The 20,196-nt window shown below is 42.4% G+C and overlaps 1 protein-coding gene across 1 annotated transcript in view; it reads right to left on the bottom strand.

The window, feature by feature from the left end:
• The window catches only part of FGD3 (FYVE, RhoGEF and PH domain containing 3), a 569,969-nt gene that overhangs the window by 234,642 nt on the left and 315,131 nt on the right, over nt 1-20,196 (bottom strand). Inside the window, exon 3 of the mRNA XM_086939157.1 lies at nt 15,799-15,988. Coding sequence (XP_086795283.1) covers nt 15,799-15,988 — 190 coding nt within the window. The remainder of the gene's footprint in view (nt 1-15,798; nt 15,989-20,196) is intronic.

Below are 20,196 nucleotides of genomic sequence, written 5' to 3'. Positions count from 1 at the left end.
CCCCACATATTGCTTTATAAATTGCTATGGCATTAGAGGCCTGACAGTAAGTGCAAAGTAGCTCAGTAGAATATCAGCCATCATTACTGCAAGTTATAGCTAATGATGCTGACTATAACTTGTGAATTTCTGTTGGTTTTTAATTCAAAACATGAATTTTGTCTGACAAATTCAACTAACAATAACGTTATTTTAAGATTAGTTTTTTTCAGTGAATTTCTAAGTTTTAAAAAAAATGACAACACATTTTTTTAGCACACAACTATAACGTTACTTTAACATTTGTTTTTTTCAGTGATATATATGTGTGTATGTGTATAAAATGAAAAAAATCAAAGGTTGATGTAACATTATAGTTAGTTTGATTAGTCGTGACAACATTAACGTTTTGAACTATAAAAACCCCTGCCATGCACTGCTTATGATTTATGACCACTGGGTAGTTATAGTTAGTTACAACTGTGTTTCCATAGGAAATGCATTTTTTGTGTTGCTAATAACTTTGGTGCAGTTTGACGAATCATCACTAAACTTTCAATAAAAGTGCTACTCTTTGACTAGTTAGAGTGAGAAGTTGTGGGGTAATCTTTCAAAAGGGGGCTGTCAAGAAAGGGGGTTACCAAAAAGCATTTCCCTAGTCATTTTTCCATGGAAACCTTTGACTCAGCTACAGCCTAAACTCCTGAGCGGATTTACACCAAATTTGGCAGAAAGCTAGCTCTTGGTCCAGAAAAAATGCTTTTTGTGATTTGGTGTAAATCCATTGTCATTTTTGAGCAAATAATGCCCAAAAACATAGCATATCTGTGGATGTGTAGCCTCCGTTGATCCAACAGATCACCTGCTGAGATCTGATTGGCTGCCACGGCCACCCCCTCCACCAGGAAGTGGAGGCAGCTATCTGAGTACTTGAGACTCAGACCAGACTCCTAAAAAAGTAACAACAACATAAAAGACATAAGGGGGCTGCGTAGGAATACCTTTACCTGCTGAGACTCTGTGACAAAACGTTTAAAAAATAAATGCTGACTCACGCGCTTCTTTACGGACCCCCCCCCCAGGTGGGCCAGGTCCTGGGGAGAATAGATGTTAATTGTTTTGAGCAAGGCCCCTTTTCTAGGCTGATTTTGGCCCCAGGGTCAGCTATTATTTTTAGGGCCAGGGGGGCAGCCTGACCCCCTCCTCAGGCCGTTTTCAGCCCCGGGAACACGATCTCCTGGGGTCCAAAGTTTGGGGAGGGGGGACCGTGGGTCCCCTTCCCTTTAAAAAAAAAGGCCCCCTGCAGTGTGGGGTGGCAGCCTTTCAGAGGATTGCCAAAGGGCCTGAGAATAGCGCCGGAAGTTGGATTGTATGGTAACTTTTCATTTAAAAAAAAAAAAAACAGAAATTCATTGGAAAACCAAAGGTTAAAGTATTGTTAGAGTTGAGTGAAATGCTCAGTAACAACATAACGTGTTAAACTAATAAAAATAAAAAAAATCACCAGTTATGGTAATCCCAACTAACTATTCACCAGTTATGGTAATCTCAACTAACAATAACTCGTGCCCTAAGGTAACTAAAACTTGCACCCTCAGCATGAACTGATAATTACTTCACATATAACATCACAGAAGGTAGGCGCCGACTTAAGTAGTCCTAAGTGGATCCGGTAGCATTCTATGATAATATCCAGGAATCTTGTGCTCCTGATTTAGCAGTATGCATGTCACTTGACTCCTCTACAGAGATTGTACTTAATGCTTTGAAGGTTATTACTAAAAAGGCGGGAACCTTGCTGTCTACCCGCGCCAAAAAATTTTTACCCAGAGACCCCAAGTGGTTCAACAGCTCTTCTTCGAGACCGGCGAGAGAGTTAAAGGCGGGTCTGAAGTGCATCCCAAGAGACCAATCTCGAATCAGGCTCCTTTGCCTTAATTATAAACGGGCTGTGGCATCTCAGAAATCGGTAATTAAGGATAATAGGTGGAAGGAGCTCCTTGAACCTGAAGCATTAAGTAACAGGGCGAAATTCTGGGGAATAATTAACAAACCCCTATTTGAAAAAGAAGGGTTGGATGCTATTGGTACAAACATCATAGAAGATGACTTGGTACACCATTTTGAGTCCATTTTTACCTGCACCACATTAACGGTATACCCGAAATTGGAAGGCAGTAATGAAACATTGTCCCCGTTTACAATGTGTGAGGTTGAGAAAGGCATCTCCGGCCTGACCTGTAACAAGGCTCCAGGTCCGGATGGCCTGCCCCCAGATCTCTTTAAATCAAATCAACCTCTCTGGACCCCAGTCCTCACGGCTGTGCTTAACGCAGCAGTGTTGGAAGGATGCCCAGAATCGTGGGGTACCTCCAGGATTGTACCAGTTTTTAAGAAAGGAGACCGCAATAGCACTTGCTGCCACAGACCAATTTCCCTCATTGATTCTGTAGTCAAGGTAGTGGGAGGGGTAGTCCTGAACAGACTGACCACTTGGGCCAAAGAAAACAGAGTTAACTCTAATATTCAGTACGGGTTTCGCCCCAGGCATTCTACTCTGGCCCAATGTCTTAACCTGTATATGACCCTTTGTAAGTATACTGTAGCTCGCAAGGGTGCCATCTACATGGCGTTCATGGACCTTTCCTCCGCTTTTGTGTGTGTCAATCGGGGGAAATTGTGGCAGTCCATGGACGCCATGGGAAGGATGTCACTCTTGTAAACTTCCTAAGGGATCTACATAGGGATACCAGGGCAAACATTAGATTCTCACACGATTTTGGAGTATCGAGGGACTTTACAGTTACCCGGGGAGTAAGGCAAGGGTGCATTTTAGCGCCATTTCTTTTTAACCTATACATTAACGAGTTAGAGAAGTCTCTGATTGACAGCGGGGTGGACTTCCCTTACGTAGGGCGCAGGGGCCTTCCCGTCCTCTTCTACGCGGACAATGCAGTCCTCTTGGCTAGAACTGCCAGAGGCCTGCAATCCTTACTGAATGCTTTCCGCAGCTTTATGGTTGAACGTGATTTAGACATAAATAATTCCAAGTCTTTCATACTGCAGGTCGGGACCCGCCCGAAACGCAAATTCTCCTTTATGATAAACAATGAAAAAGGGCCCATCACTACAACTTTCTCATACTTGGAACACTAACGGGGGCCATCTGTGAACCTTCCTGACCCCGCAAGTCTACCTGAAACCTGCCGTTTCCACCCCTGCTCACCGGGTCACCACGCCAGCCCGCCTCACGCTGCCGCACACTCTGACCATTCTTGTGCGGTCGCCGAGCGGAGAACGGGCCAAGGTGCAACCGGGGACTCCAATCCCCAGCAGCCCATGCGGCCGGAAGGCGCGCAACAGCTAACCGCGCCAGGAGGCGCATAAAGATCAGCTCCATCCCCGCCTCGCGGGACTAGCCGGGCTAAGCCCGGGCAAAGGGCGGGCCCTCTGTGGCCCTCCGTGGACGAAGGAGAACGGGTCGGAAATCGCTATTTTCGTCTGGACTTAACCTACGGTCAGTACGGTACTTAGTGTGTCTCTTTTTACCCAAAAAACTTGTAGTCTATCATTTCTACAAAAACCACTGACATTGGGTTACATAAAACTCCTTAGGTAGGCGAAAAGCTGGTTACGGTATGGGGAAACGTAAGACTATGGAAGGAGGGAGGGGGGCCATTGAGGCAGCCAAGCGCCCAAAGCAGATCAAAAATAAAAAAATCGAAGGGAGCCCCAAAGCATGCCGCCATGAATTGTGTTATGGATCGTATTGATGCTATTGTGAACGACTGCCAGGAAATTTTGTCTGTCGATGTGGGGATCTCTGAGGCGCCTGATTCCATTGTGGGGGTGGGGGCCCGAAAGCCTACTATACATGAGATAGGAGGTCCACCTATTACAATCCCGGAAATGTTTGGATCCCAGGCTAAACCCCCTGTGGCTAGGCCCCTCAATCCAGCTGTTAGATCCTCATCGCAAGGTCAACGAGGTAGTTTAGAGGGAGAAGTGGAGATTGGTAAAACTTCGTCCACAATTACAACTGATATCGATCCAATTCCCTGCTCCAATAGATACATGGTTTTAGCAGAGGTCCTGCCTGGGGAGTTAAACTCTAACCTTGTGTGTGAAAATAACTCCCCGTTATGTATTGGTGTAGATGAGGGAGTCGCCCCTATTAGCACCAAAGAATGTCCCGAAACTATTGGTGATCTAGTCATACTAGTCTCTCTACTCAGGGACGAGATTGTGGCTATGAAAAATCTAATTATTAATTTGACTGTAGCCACACCACCAAATCATGATAAATCACACTCCCAAATTGGGGCTTCGGTAATGATAGCGGCAGCTTATCCAACTAAATTAGGTAAATGCACCCATCAACCTACGGGGAAAAGTGACTCTAAGAATAGCAAGGTCCCCCAGATAAGTTCTGTAGCAGGGAGAGAGAATAGCTCTGCAAGCATCCCCACAACTACTAGTATCAAGAGATCTGGTCCTGAGGGGGCAAAAAAGGTAGTAATACAGCGTGGCTCTAGTGAGCAGAAGGGCCCTAGTGGGGTTAGGGGATGGATAGGGGTTTCCCAACCTAACGCAACTAGATCGAGGGCAGGGGCATCTCGTTCTAACATCCTCATAAATCAAAACCAATGGTCTTCAAATTCTAACATGGGGCTAGGTAGGGGTCAGGCATACAATAAGGGTGATTTTACCACAGATAAAATATTTATGACTAATGTCCCAAAGCAAGAAAGGAGGGCTGAGTTCCCCAGGGAAGGGGTTGACTCTCTGACGAACAAGGCCATTCATTGGCTACGGTACGTCAGAGGGTGTAGATCGGTCATAAGGGACGACATAGTCAAAGCAAGGAGAATAAGTCACACTGGGGCTACTTATGTTGTTATTGAACTAACCCTGTCCACTGACGATCTAGCTGAGAACCTATTCCAGATGGAATTTAGATCTTTCCCTCCCGCTTATTCGGGTATACAGTTGAGGAAGATGCCCCCTCTTCCGTTCTCGCTGGCTCCTGACATGTCGTTAGGGGAAACCAGGTAAAGGATTTGGAACTCTAGGCTGGATTCCATAGACTGACTACTCAGTGATGGAATCTGGGAAAAGAATGATCAAGTGGGGCCTAGAGATGGAGACCATGGTTTTAACTGTAGTTTGGTTGAGGGGTTGGACCTCATGGATCTGACGGAGCTTTGCCCAGTAAATGATGGGGTACCCTTGGATATTGTTGAGGTGGTACCTGGTAACTCCGACCCATTCCCTAATATGGGCCTGGAATCCTCAAATGCAAAGGGTCTAAGTATTTGTGACCCAGCTATTCCAGCACTGCTGTGTGAAGCCAGTAGGAAAGGAGGAGGTGTAGTATCGTGGAACATAGCTGGCCTGAGCCCTAGATTACAATCACCGGAACGGGTTTCTTTTATAAACGGCTTTGACGTTTGTATTTTTCAAGAGACCTGGGCCTGTGAGCCTCAGTTTCTCCTGGGTTTCTTGAATTTTTTTGTGCCGGCCCTTAAGTGTCCCAAGGGTCGCCCGAAGGGGGGGTTAACCATTTGGGTACGACAAGCACTCTTTGCTAGAGTGCTAGAGTTCCCGACTGGTAGCAGTGACATCCAGCTGATTAGGATTATGACTGAACAAGGGAGTTACAAAAAACAACTAAGGAGTGACTTATTGGAGCCTTGGACACAAAAATAGAGTCAGACAACCTATAGGGCAAGAAATTCTTCCACCTCCTAGTGATAAACCGATATTGGAACCAAACAAAGGAAAAAAAAGTGAATACACATACACAAGAAACAATTAGTGAATAATTAAGAAGAACCCTCACTCACCCTAGTGGTGACATGCTTCATCACGGGGTTCCCACTGGAGGAACCGAATGTCCCTCCAGTGTGCTTCGACGCCTGATTTGCAGCGGAGCAGGTTGTTGTGAATTGGACTTAGTGTATGTGATTGAGTGCAGGTGATGGTGAATTAAATATGAGTTGTACCCAAAATTTATTTTATTCAGCGGTCAACCAATATTGTTAAAAACAATGTGTGGGATATTAAGGGTGGTAATATTATTGACCACTTCTATCCCTTCAATGGTAGGTCAACAAGGGAGTTCTCTAGATATTTATAATCTGTACGTCAGAGGGACAGGAGATAGGAAGTCTGAGGTGCTGGTAGCCTTAGATCACCTGATTGACACCCAGTCTCCTGAGAACAATATAATAGTGGCAGGGGACCTAAATATGACATTTGAGCCCCTCATAGTAGATGACTGGTATCCCGGGGAAAATGAGGAATCCCAGTGGGGGATCCCTAAGCTGGACCTTAAACCCGTAAAGAATGGACAGATAGCATAATACAGTTCAATGCCTTGTGTAGCGAAAGAGGGCTTAGAGCACACAACGGAAGAACTGTGAGTGACTTCCAAGGAGCAGACACTTTTGACAACGGTCGCTCACAGAGCATGATTGATTATGCTATCTGTAGTATGGCAATCTGGCACCTGATTAAGGATATGAAGGTGGTGAATAGGCAAGAGAGTGACCACAATCCTCTATGTATTACACACCTTTTATGGGGGGAATCTTACAGGGGCTAAGCAATAGCGAGGAGGCCCTAGCAGAGATTGTCCCATCAAACGACATGAGGCGGGTGAGGTGGGCCCAAATCATGATTAAAAGTGATGTGTTAGAGAATATCAGCGAGGAACTAGACAAAACCACTAATGCCATGGATGCCAGATTGGAGGTTGGAACAGAGATTGTAAATGGCCTGAAAGAAATTACAAATTTGCATGACAACTTCTTTGAAACTATAAAGGGGCACTTCTGTAGGGTGGCACCCAAACCCGCAGGGAATAACAAACGCCCTAAAAGAAAGGGATGGTATAATGAAGCCTGCAGGTCTGCAAGATCATCTCGAGCTCTGGCTATTAAAAAAAGAGATCCATCTGTTATCAGGGAAGCAAGGCTGGAGTACAAGACCTGTACATAGAGGGCTAAAAAACAATGAGTTGAGCAACACTGGCAAGACTTAAAAAGTGCCAGTACCGCAAGGGACTCCAGACTTTTCTGAAGTATAGTCAAGTGGGGGATAGGAGGTCACCCTGAGCCGCCAACTAATCATGTAACACAGAGCAGTTGGATAGAATATTTTGGCCCCCAATATACATGCCGTCCTGAGGATATGTCCGGAGAAGCCCCAGTCAATATTGTACACCTAGTTCCTCCCTTTAGTATGGGCGATGTAGCAGTGGCCCTTGATTCAGTTTCACGGGGGAAAGCACCCGGACCCGACGGGGTCCCAGCAGATGTTTTTTTTCACGATAATGCCCGATGGGGCAGGTATATAATGAAGTTGGCCAATGCAGTGGCGCTAGGGGCCCCGGTGCCGAAGTCGTGGCAAGGGGCAGTTATAATTCCTGTGTATAAAAAAGGCGTCAAAACTCTGCCTGGGAACTATAGGCATATTAGCCTAATAGACACGGTACAGAAGGTGATAGGGAAAATGACCTTAGAGAAAATAATGGTCTGGGCAGAAGAAGAAAATATCCTGTCCCCTTTTCAAGCAGGTTTCCGCAGGCTAACCAGCACCACAGACCAGATATTTTGTTTCACCTTACTTCATTGGAAGACGGTCCTGCTAGGGACAGGCAGCCTCTATGCTGCCTTCATTGATTTGCGAGCAGCATTTGACCTAGTTCCTCGGTCAAAGTTGTGGGAAGTTCTAAGTCAGATGGGTATGCCGCTGGAAATATTATCACTTGTGAGGAGACTGCATGAGCGAAATCATGCAAAAATCCAGTGGGGGGCGGGGGGGGGGGGGGGGGACATGGGCAAGTTACCAACGAATGTCCGGTTGAGCGAGGAGTACGCCAAGGGTGTGCTATGGCACCTACGCTCTTCTCTTTGTTTATCAACAGGGTAGTTGAACGCATGCTGACAGGAGATGTAGACGCCCCGTCCTTGGCTGAAGTGAAGATTCCAATTTTATTATTTGCGGACGACACTCTCATTGTTTCTAAAACCCCTAGTGGATTACAGCGTGCTCTGAAGATTTTCAAGGGCTTTTGCATTGACCGTGGGCTAGAAGTCAATGTTACGAAGACAAAGCTCATGGTATTTAATCCCCATCCCAGTTTTAAAGGGAACTTTTTATGGATGGTCAAAAAGTGGAAAAGGTATCGTACTTAGTTTATTTGGGCATCCACATAGCAAAGGTAGCTAATTGGGGGAAGCATATAGAAATGGCGGCTCTCAAATTTCGCCAAAATAAAGGAGCCATAACTGTGGAGCATAGAAAATCTTTGACAAAGCCGATACAGCCAGCACTCCAAATGTATGAGGAAAAAGCCATCAGTTCGGCTCCTTACGGTGCCGAAATCTGGGGCTATGACAACCTAGGCTCATTAACACTTGTTGAAAATAAATTTTTGCGAAATCTTATTGGTCTCCCCAAAAGTACACCCATGAAACCGTTGCGCTATGAATTGGGAAGGAAAGCGCTTTCGGATATGGCCAGATTGCGACCAATATTATATTGGCGTCGTATCTGGATCACCCCGGAACTTGCGCATTATGCCCAGGGTTTGTTGGATGTAATTAAAACTGACACATTTCACAAAATAAGCTGGCTTAAAGAATTGACCAAAGCATTATCTATAATGGGCATGAAGGGGTTGTGGGAGAATCCTGAGCTAGCCCAGTTCCCACCTAAAGAGGTTCTAAAAGCTAGGTACTGGGAAATGGTTGCCTATCAGAACTGGAATAATGCTGATCCTTCCTCTATGGAGGGTCGCTATTTGGAAGTGAAAGTCTCCCCCAGTTTGGAATCCTATTGGGATGATATTACAAAGCCTGGGGATCGGAAACTCTATTTCCAGCTTAGAGTAGGGTCCCTCCCAGTTAGATCATTAACAGGCAGATGGGCTGAAGCCAATTCCAATGTTTGCCCGGCTTCTAACAATGGTGTTGAGACCATTGCCCATCTTCTCTTTGTCTGTAGGGCCTACTCAACACCCCGACACGTTTGGCTACTACCAATGTGAAAACTGCTAGGCACTAGGGACAGCAAGGTGGCCCAAAGATTAATTTGCACTAGCACTTTGCCGTTTATTTCATTGGCAGCTGCCAAATTTCTGGGGTGGGCATGGGCAATTAGAAGGAAATTTGTACCATGGAGCTGTGACTAATTTTTCCCTCTCACCCTTGATTTTGATGTTTGATCTATTGATGCTTTTAAATAGTCTGTCAAAATGCTTTGGACATTTAACTCTAGAAAATATTTCTCTTTTTTAACCTGTAAATGTACTTTTAATAATGGAATTTTATTGGAGTTTACAAAAGTATTTTAACATGGAACAAAACTGTTTTATATTGTGCTTTTATGAGTTTTTTATCTCGAATAAAACAAATTTTGACATTTGACATGACATACTTGAGAGTTTTCTTTGATGATCATTTAAGTTGGGCTGCTTTAGTTGAGAAGAAAAGAGGGGAGATTACACGGGCGAATGCCATCATCTTTAGCTTTGCAAGCAAAATGGGCAAACACCCAATTGCTGCAATGCTGAAGCTGTACCAGGCAAAAAGTGTTGCAATTGGCAGCTATGGCAGTGAGCTATGGGGATATACAGCAGTGAAGGGCATTCAGGTGGCAGAGAATAATTTTTTTAAACAATAATTGGGAGTACCAAAGGGTACCTCAAATTTAATCATTCATGAAGAAACTGGGCTCCCATTTATTGGCGACACGTTAGCTATGCGCCCTCTGCTTTTTTGGATGAAATGCTGGCTAAATAATGATCTTACCCTCAATCAGCAGCTACTTAAAGAGGCCCTGACTGTGGATAACATGCTTAAAATCCCCTGGTTAAAAGATTTAAAATCCTGCTTTAACGACCTTGGACGACTGGATCTCTTTTTAAGCCCTGAAACGATTACCATCGAGGATGTGGCCTATGTTAATAAAAGCTTTTCCCTATGGCAAAAATTTAACAGAGAAGGGGCAGAACTGGTTAAACCTAGTGTTCGTAACTTTATGTTACTTAAAACCGTCCCTTCGCTGGAACCTTATCTAACGTGAACTATTTCATCCCATGAGCGGTTTCTGTTAACCAGATTTAGGTTTAACTATTACCACATTCTATTTGCTGTTCCAAAGGGAAGTCATAAAGGGCAGGCCTTCCCGCCCTGTAGCTGGGATGTTTCATCTCCACAGGACCTAATGCACTTTATGTTCTTTTGCCATTATTATGATTTTCCCCGTAGATTCTTTTTAAAACCTCTTTTAAAAAAACTGAATTTCACCCAGTTTCGTCTGGCTCTTTGTTTCTTGCAAATGCTGAGCCCAGAAAGCACTTTATTTGTGGTTGTTTTTTTAAAAAATGCACTGAGAATGAGAAAAAGCCTCCCAAACTAATGGAAACTTGTACTGTAGTCATGGTATCAAATAAATTCAGATTTAAGTTTGCACATCTGGGATTAAAGCTTTTTAACTTGTTTTGTATTAACACGTGATTGAATTATTTTATTCACTTCACTTTCAATTTAATTAGTCTTTATTCGATTATTTTATTACTTTACAAGTTTAAATGTACATATTTTTATTTATATAATTGTCCCTTTTATTGATGAAATATTGCTTTTATGGTTTGTTATTCGTAAAACCGAATAAAGTATCTTGACTATGACTATATTACATCACTCATGAAATCTTCTATGAATGACATCATTGATAATATGATTGCAACATTTGTAGTGAAATTATTGATGAGAACACTGTATATTTGGACAGAGGACATGTGTCTGACTGATCAAATCCTCTCATTCCATTAATGTTTTCATGTTATTATTTCATAGGTGTGTCACGTGGTTGCAGGGCCGTACGAAGACTTTAACCCTTATTCGTTTCCGCCCCGTGAACAGGACTCGTGCGTCCATTTAACGTTGCCTGGGTATTCCCGAAGGAGGAGAACTCCGGCGTGACCTCACCAGCTTTCCACCACTCAGGGATCGAGGGGGCGCTCAAAGACCACCTCCAGGAACAAGACGCCGCGAAAGCCGGACGGAGAACGGGAGCGGAGACACCGGAGCCGAGCAGCTTCCTCAAGGAGAAATCACGCCGTCAAGAGGAAGAAGAAGACGGACAGCCCAGGGGAAACGACACGCCAGGAGGCCAATGTTGTCACGAGCCACCCCGCCGCAAAGTGTGGCAGGACAAGGTACGGGCCAGCTAAAGTGACTGTTTCTATCACGGGGTGGGACGGGGTAGGGGAGGTTTGAGGGAGGTCACGGGACTGCATATGTCTGTGTTCCTGTCATAATCACCTCCCCGAGCACATTCAGTCCTTGCTGATAGGGCTTAATACCATACGACAAAACTGGTGATAGTCCCTGGTGATTCCCTCACTCCCCGTCCCCCCTCTTCCAAGCCCAGGACCCAGAGCAACCAGTAACCTCGGCGTTTTCTTCTTTTCTTTTATGTACATGGCCTGACTGGGGAACTCCTGATGGTCGATTGGGCAGAACACTGAAAGCACGACACCGGAACCAAGAAGGATTTCCGACCAAGCCTATTGTTTGTTCACTTTTGCCCCTCCCGAGAAGGAGACTGTTTATGTTTACGTGGGGTTGCCCCTCCCGATACGAGGGTTGTTTCATTTGACTGGTGTTCTGTTGACTGCTAAATGAAAACGCCACCAGCGAACTCTCACGAGTGGTTCTGCCTTTTTGTGACTTCACGAACCCCCCCCCTGCCTAGTTGACAAGGTACCAACTAGTTAATGACATATTGCACATATAAGGTGCAAACTAAAACTTGGCACAGTACTGTTACTAGCGATGTGCAACAGTTATATTACACTTATGCGGTTTAGTCAAATACATGATTTGCACCATTCAGAACAATTCCTGGTTTAGGTTTATGCTTGCCAGTACAAAGTTTTCCAGTGCAAAATGTGCAATGCAAGATTCTTTTCATTGCACTGCTGACTAATTTGCAGCTAATTACCCGCATAAAACAGCAACAAATATGTGCAGCATTTTTCTTGCAACATAATTACAGAAGTCAACATTTTCACACAAACTTAGGGAAAGTGTAGAAGTTTTCCTTATATTGTCATGAAGGTTCTGGAAAAAACCTCTCCAATTTGCACACCTCAAACTGGATCACCCTCATGAACCAAAACAATTTCTTACATAAATACATAACGTTCAGCAAAACATGTTCCTTTTAACAGGAAACATAAAATGCATCTACGGAGGCAATACACTTAACAAGACTTCACAATCATACAAGGAATTTTGTACATGACGTACAAAGCCTTTTGGAGGTTGCAGAGCCTTCTGAGTTGCAAACTGAAGGCTTTGTGACCGCAAAAAGGCAAGCCATTATGTACTGAAGGTACACTGAAGTGGCTTTCCATCTGGCTATGCACACTTAGCAGCTCATTGAGTCAGAAGGGGGAGGAGGCATGAAAGGTCTCCCCCACTGGAAAGTGCAATGCAATGTTTCAGTGCTTTAGAATGTAAGTGCAAATGATTTGACTGGATATTGGCATCCAAACGGTGTGGCATCTAATCACAGAATTGAAGGTGTACCTAAGGGGCAGGTTTCGCCTTGTGAATGTAGTCTGTCGGCACTGTGGTGAACAAACAGTGATCGAGGACACCCCGCAAGCATCATTTAATGCCATTCAACAAACGCCTATTTTGAAAAAGTTTGTTGAAACTCCTGTCCTTTGAAGTCACAAAGTTTGGTACAAAAAAGTCACCATTCTGGACCTATGAACCTATGAAACGTATGGAGTTTAGCTGTGTCTTAGGTACCCCCAGCCTGTTCAGTGGCATTGCTGGGGCAGGCCCCTAAAGTCCCTGGCACCTGCAGACAGGCAGAGGTGAGACATCCTTGTGGCTTAACTTGCTTAGCTGAGCAACCAAATGAGGATCAAATATCTGCTTGCATTGTAATTGCATTGTGTATCCTTGGTTCCCCTATTCATAACACATTCCAGAATGTGCTTCCATCAATGAAGTGTTGAAGAGAGACGGTAAGAGAGTAATATCGGAAATTACACTTTTTCTAAACGCAAACATTTAAGGTAGGTATTGATACTGAAATGGAAAGGGTGTCATGTCACTTGGACATACGGGGTAACTAAAAGACAGTCATGGTAGCAAAAATGATGTACAGTTTAAATAGGGACAATCCTCTCGGCGAGGGGGAAGCAAAGGTACTTGTGAAACAACTTGAAATGGAGTAGTGGTAACCCTAGAGAATACAGATGTTGAGATGAGAATTCATCCTGCAATTCACCCTAGATCATGAAGAAACAACATAGACCTGAAGACATGATTGACTAGGAAAAAATGTATATTATTAAACAGAATTAAAAGGCGGTGTGCTACCTTAAAAAAGCATTTAGAAAGGCCAAGCAAGCTGGAAAATACTTGGCTCTTAAGGATATAAACCATTTAGAATAGCGAACATAATGTGAAACACAAAAGATGATTTTAAGCGGGGCTGGAATTATTATAGAGACTGTTGGTGTTGCTCAGAAGGAAGAGTGAGAGGATGCTAGTGTTGTAAAAACTCAGGATACTGGGAAATAGCATCTTTTCGTTTTAATTCGGATGCCATATCTATAAAATAGCAAGTAAAAAAAATCCAAAACACTTTTAAAGCAGATAATGTGTATCATACACCCCACCAAATAGAAACAAGTTTAAAAACAATATAAAATGATATTAAAACAATTTAATAATGTTAACACACACAACAAAGAGAAAAAAAACATGTTCATTCATAACCCACACCAGCTGTTTAAAATAATCTTGACATTGAAATATTCCAATAATAACACGGCTAATATTCTTCTGTTCTCCAGGCCAGCTTCACCGAGGAATTCAGTGACTGCATTTTACATGGTTAAAAGGGTAAGTCATTTCCAGAGATGGAGAGCTTACTTCATATCAGTGAATTTCTAGTTGCAAAGTATGAGCTTGTGTTAGCAGTTAAGGTGCCTTATATAAGAGACAGGTGAAAAAGAAGTGTGCATCTGTGCCACAAGTCAGAAAAATGGAACCAGTCTCTGATCGGATTTTTCCAGGCAAGATACTCTAGCAAAATCAGATATTGATGGTCTTAACTCTCTTTTGTTTAATGGGATCTTCAACATCATATTTTAATTATATATACATATATTGGACCATCAAACATAAATTTGCTGTGATCCTCAATGTATCTTCCTAGACCAGGTAAAAAAAAAAGAACCTGGTTTGATTTGAATTTGAATCTCTTGGGAGTATTTCTGGATATTTCAAATTCGATGGGAGTCCAATCACATGAGGCAAGTTTTTATTTAGTGGAATCGTGGGATATTAGCACAGCCTAGGGATCCAATTATATTTTTTTACAGCATCACAGTAAGGCTTCAGCCTAGTGTCCATACAAATACATACCCAGAAAGGGAGTGGTATGAAGCAGAAATGTGAGGTGGTTGTCCCAACTCTAAGACAGGGGTACAGACAGTAACTGCTAGGTAGATTCACAATTCTCCTGAAAAATCTATAATCTATCTGTGCCAGCACTGTATATATGTACCATACTGATCCATTCTGAATGAGGTCGGACTCATTCAGAATGGATAAGCGTGTCTGCGTTCCATACGTCCCATATGTTCTGTAGCTGCATCTGCCCAAGCATATGTGATCCTTTTGAGTGAATAAATACTTTAGGATGATAACTAGAAGCAAGTGACTTTTTTTTAATTAAACATGCTATTTCTTGATTATAGACCTACCTATTGTTCAGATAATTTGGCACTTTTTTATATACTTATGCACTCGCATAGTTGACATCTGTATGTTGTAAGCATAAAGGCATAAAGGTCAATATTTGTAGACCGAGAAGTAGGAGATTTGGGAAAAATGAGGAAGAGATTAATTTCACATTGACTTGCATAGAAGTGGAGAATTTTCACACTGGGAGAAAGCTGAAATAAAGCCTTTGCTAGATGTTAAATCGTGTGTTTCCAACGTAAATCAGGAGTGATGGCATGTTTCACAAGAGCATAACTGGCTTACCTTTTTTTTGGTGCATTTTCAGCTATATCATTCTGGTAACTCACTTGTAGTTTGTATGCTATGGTATAACTTGCTAAGCATTTTGTTGTGTTTTTTGTATGTGAGGGTATATCTTACTTAGCAATACCATCTTAATGGAATTTCAAAGATGACAAACTGGGATCCTTATAATAAGCCAACAATGCATCAATTAGTCTTAAACTCAAATGAAGTTAAAGGGATGCCATACACCTGATCCAAGAGTGATCCACTAGTTCCCTGCACAAACCAGAGTTCAATTACTATTGGTATGGCTCAAGGGTAAATGATTGCAAGGGTGCACTCTCTCTTTTCCACCTATACCCTTAACAGGCACCTCCACTCACTCAGCCTGTTGGAATTTCCCACTTCCTCGCAAAATATTGAAACAGCGCAGATAGACATTCCTCTATCCAACATCCCAGACAAATCACATCAGGACCCCAACCCAACTCTTTTCTCCTTGCCATGTCCTTCAGTGTGCTACAGGATTGATTGCTCTTGAGCCTTAACGTGTACTCCATCACTATCCGCATCAGCATCACTGGCAGGGTCAAATTTTCAAAAGCTGAATACTTCGGACAAAACATTTAGTTAAATAAAGGAACATGAATAAAGGACAGACAATACTGATTTACAAAAAAAGATCATTATGTTTCTATATTATTTTCTCTGGTCACAAAGCCCATATATATATATATATATTTACCGAATATTTTCAAATTTTTCAATAAGGCTGTTGATGTCTGGCGCAGGTTCGGAGCATTCCTGGCCCTTGATCAGCGACGGGCTCTTGTTACTTTTGGGGTCTGCTGGTAGTGGCCGAGAAGGTGCCGGGGGAATGGGCTGTAATGTTTTATCCTGGTTCACCGGTTTCAGATGATCAGGTTTAGGAGGTACTGTTAACAAAATAATAATAATAATTAGAAAACGTTCAGCAAGACATGCATGGATATGCTGTTTTTGCTTTCCTCCATCAGTGCAGCTATAACACACAACTTGTTCCATGTACAATGATGAGCTGCGTGCAGACACCTAAAACAAAGGCTTCTGAACCCTTCTCAGCAGACTTGATGTTTACAGAGCTTTCCTTTCGAAACAGGAAGCAGGGGTTACTGAAGTTGTAACTTAAATTGTTTCCCACTAACTTCCTCTGTAAACGGTAGGCATGATTTCCGCACATTTGGACACCAAAAAGCACATGCATTGCAGAAGATTAAACACACAAAAAAAACTTAGAATTGTTCATATTAAGTGCAGCCTTTTCTTATGAGCAAGTATTAGCGTCAATAGCAAGACTCATTTCCTGAGCGTGCCCCGCCCTCCCCCAATTGCGGTCTGCTATTCCTTCCTCTTTCAAGGGTTAGTTCACTGCAGCTAACTGGTACGTTTTCTCAAATATATGTGGTTCATGTCATTTAAAGTGTTTGCGATTTTTTCACCAATCCATTGTAAGTAAATTCATTTCGTTCTCGTGTAACTTTATGAAAATGCGAGCACCTGGGTCCCTTTAATGTTCAAAAGGAAGCTGATGCAATAACAAACTCACAGCAAACAGGCCTGCATGCTACCCTGTTTGATGTGGTCAAACCAACTTCTTCTGAGGAGGAGGGCACAGACAAGTCGATTCCGGATTGAACACTACAGCTTGTAAATGAACAGAGTCCTAAATTACACTGGACTGCAATGTTTACCACATTAAAAGCAATATGTAACGAAAATTAAGGAGGTGTAATGCAATGATTCACACGTAACACACAGAATGCCAACAGCTTTGCATCTTCACTTTCAAAGTTTCCGCAACCAAAAATAATATAATGATTTCAGCATAATTGAAAGAGGCTGCGCCATGATTCATGGCACAGCCTCTTTCAATTATCCTGATCTCATTATGATTGGGATTAACTTTTATCCTTTTGTGCATAATTGCAACGTTTTCCTCAGAAAAGTTAAGGAACATTTTCAAAACCTGGGACGTGTATCAATTTTCATGACGGCTTACTTGGAAATCACAAATTTTGCATAACATGCCACATCAGATTAGACCGAACAATATGGAAATCTGCCTTGGCCATGCTCCAACAGGCCAGCCTGAAGTGTCAAGCTAGACAATTTCTAAACATGAAAACAAACACTCCAAGACCGGTTTAGGTTCAGAGGGGACTTGGCTTCACAGTTTGCTCTGGAATGTTTCTATTGAAGCAGGATCAAGGCTCATTTGCATATGGTGGGTCAACACTGAGGTGGCATTGTAGGCAATATTATGATATATTGTGATTTGTCCCCAAGTGATTAATTCAGGCATCTTACCTTTCAGTTTTTTTTTTGCATACTTCAGTACGATGCCCTAAGTGCAACTGGTATGACCAGATGCGGGACGTACTGGAACCAACCAAGCATCCAACTGACGAGCTCCAACTGGGGTGAAACCAGTCTTGGATTACTTGTGTTCAGATTCAGAGAGCTACTAGTTTTGTGGTTCTGGCTGGAACGCTCCTATTGGAGCAAGATCAAGGCTGATTTGCATAAGGCTGGGTCTAATCTTAGGAGGCATTGTGGGCAATAAAATAATGGAATGTGATGCAGCCTGAGGAATTACAAGTAGCCGAGATTTAGCCAAGAAACCTACCCATTCCTTTTTTTGTACACTTCAAGAATATTCACAGCAAATACTTCCTTTCAATGGGAGAATTAATTTTCAAACAGCATTTTCTTTGGCAAAATACTTCGACAAAAACATTTTGGCAAGAATGTTCACCCGCCTGCCAAGTTTTGCAAAGGTTATTAAACTTTCACAAGCTTTGTGAACTGTTAAGTTTGAGAGTCAAATTTAAATTTCAAACACCCCAGTACATAACAGCTATGGTATCAACAGCATTACACAAGTATGTCAAGAAAAAGGCAATCATTAAAATTATGAGGAAGGCAAATAGGTTCCTGAATATTGAATGCCAGTTGCATCAAATTCAACCCTTCTTCACCACTGAAATAACCCTTCTTCTTTTACCAAGAGGTTATTTCCAAATATGGGAGGACTATCCCGCATTTTGCTAAAATAGCACAGAGAGGAAGACAAATCCACTCTCTGGAAGAAAGCCTAACACTGTGATACAATGTCTTGTCCGGTCCAACACAGTTTTTGCTTCACTCTGGTGATGACAAAAGTTTCACACACAGGAGTTTTTAAAGTTGTTGACGCCAGTCTTTCTTGAAGTGCTGTTTAGTTAGATATATATATATATATATATATATATATATATATATATATATATATATATATATATATATATATCAGTAAGGGAGCTTTGTTATGCTTGAACCGTGTCAGGTTCCGGCATCAGTAAACCGAGTGGTTCCATTGGGCAGCGCCGCTGAATGAATAACTATAAAAACTCCTGTGTGTGAAACACCTGACTTTTCATACAGCTTTATGGTCACTAAAAGGAGGAACGCACTGGGACCAGCCTTGGGACTGAGTAGCTTGTCTTCTTAGATGCCCTGAAGAAGCCTAAATATGGGCGAAACATGTTGACTGCTTTTACAGTTCTTCACAGAACATGAAATAAAGAACAAAGCTATCAATTACAAACCTCTCGCTTTATTTGCTTTATTTGGCAATTTTGCCTTTACTGTGTTATATATTATTTTTGTTGCCTCTCAGATCCTTGTGTCATAGTTTGAAAACATCACTCACAATCCATATTCACTGAGAGTCTCACTCAGCATTATATCAGCATCACCAACATGAATGACCACCTGGTCAATGAATACCTCGGCAAGGGGAAAAACCAAACACTCCATGCCTTACTAATACCATCCCATGACTTTCTGGCTTACAGAAAGCTCCTTAAAACTTGGTTGTTAACTTTCCCTCTGTAGACTCTATATCCTGATCCTCTCTCATTTCATTGTGGGTAGTGGCAAGAAGCCCTAGGGTATACATTGCACTTCACAAATCAAATCAAATGACTATCATGCCATACACCAAGCGCACAGATTCCATAATACAAAAAAAAGACATTCAGTTCCATCATTACAAAATAACAATATAACTTCCAAGCAAAGATAAATCACCTCTCCCACCCTTAAATATATATACACAACACATATGTAACATCCTTTAAGTACAACAGTAACAAGAAACTAGAATTTAGCCAATGGCACGATGCCCACAAACCACCAATAAATCACTTAATAATGCCAGCATCATACTTCTCAGACCTCTGCCCAAAACAACCCAGCAAGGACTGTGTCAAGGCTCTCAAGATGATGCAGATTTACACTAGAAACAAATTTAGGCAACTCGCCAATCAGGATCAAGAGAGGTAAAATCACAACTGTCTAATAGCTCCCAATAGCTCTCCGGCAAAAATTAACTATCAGAGGTGTTAAACATGTCAAACAAATTGCACAAAGTTTAACACTAGCCCAACTCAAAGAGAGCAGATTAGCCTGCCCTTGCAATCTTCTTAAATTCCCTACACAAGCCTCGTTACATCCTCTAAACTGTAGTCTAATCAGGCAGGGTATCCTCAGACGTGAGTCCCTTGTTCACTTGCTCATTTGGCCACTGGATTCAAGATAGCCTGGCTGATGAGGATTATGAATCAGAAACCGGTCCCAGGATGCTTGTTTCCAGTCCAGGGAAGAAATGGCTTGGCAGTTCGGGCTGGACTGTTCCCATGAGGCACATTCTTTAGTCTAATCATACTTCCTATTTAGCCTGCACATGAAATGACTTGGAAAAAACAGGCACAATATAGCCTTGAATAGCACTCCAATAGCACCCAACCCTAAATTCCCTCTAATCTCATTCCACTTCTCTGAATCCCAAAGCATACCTCTTCAAACTTAACTCAATCAATAGACTTTATTTCGCACTTAGAAATGCATAAAAGTACACAATAAATATAGAAACATTTCATTACATTTAAAAAGCCTATAGAATAGTGAAAACAGTACAAGTACCAGAAGGTTTATTCTGTAAATCACAATAAACTGCTTAGTACTTTGAGGAAGAGGCATTCCAGACACAGTGTCGCGGTAAGGGGGAAGAAAGCAGACCTACTGTGATATGTTCTACATGAAGCAGCTCTGTCAAAAACTC

This window comes from Lissotriton vulgaris, chromosome 9 (assembly GCF_964263255.1).
Source record: "Lissotriton vulgaris chromosome 9, aLisVul1.2, whole genome shotgun sequence".
Taxonomy (NCBI): Eukaryota; Metazoa; Chordata; class Amphibia; order Caudata; family Salamandridae; genus Lissotriton; species Lissotriton vulgaris.
Note: the sequence above shows the minus strand (reverse complement) of the source record. Positions and strands in the feature narration are given on the sequence as shown.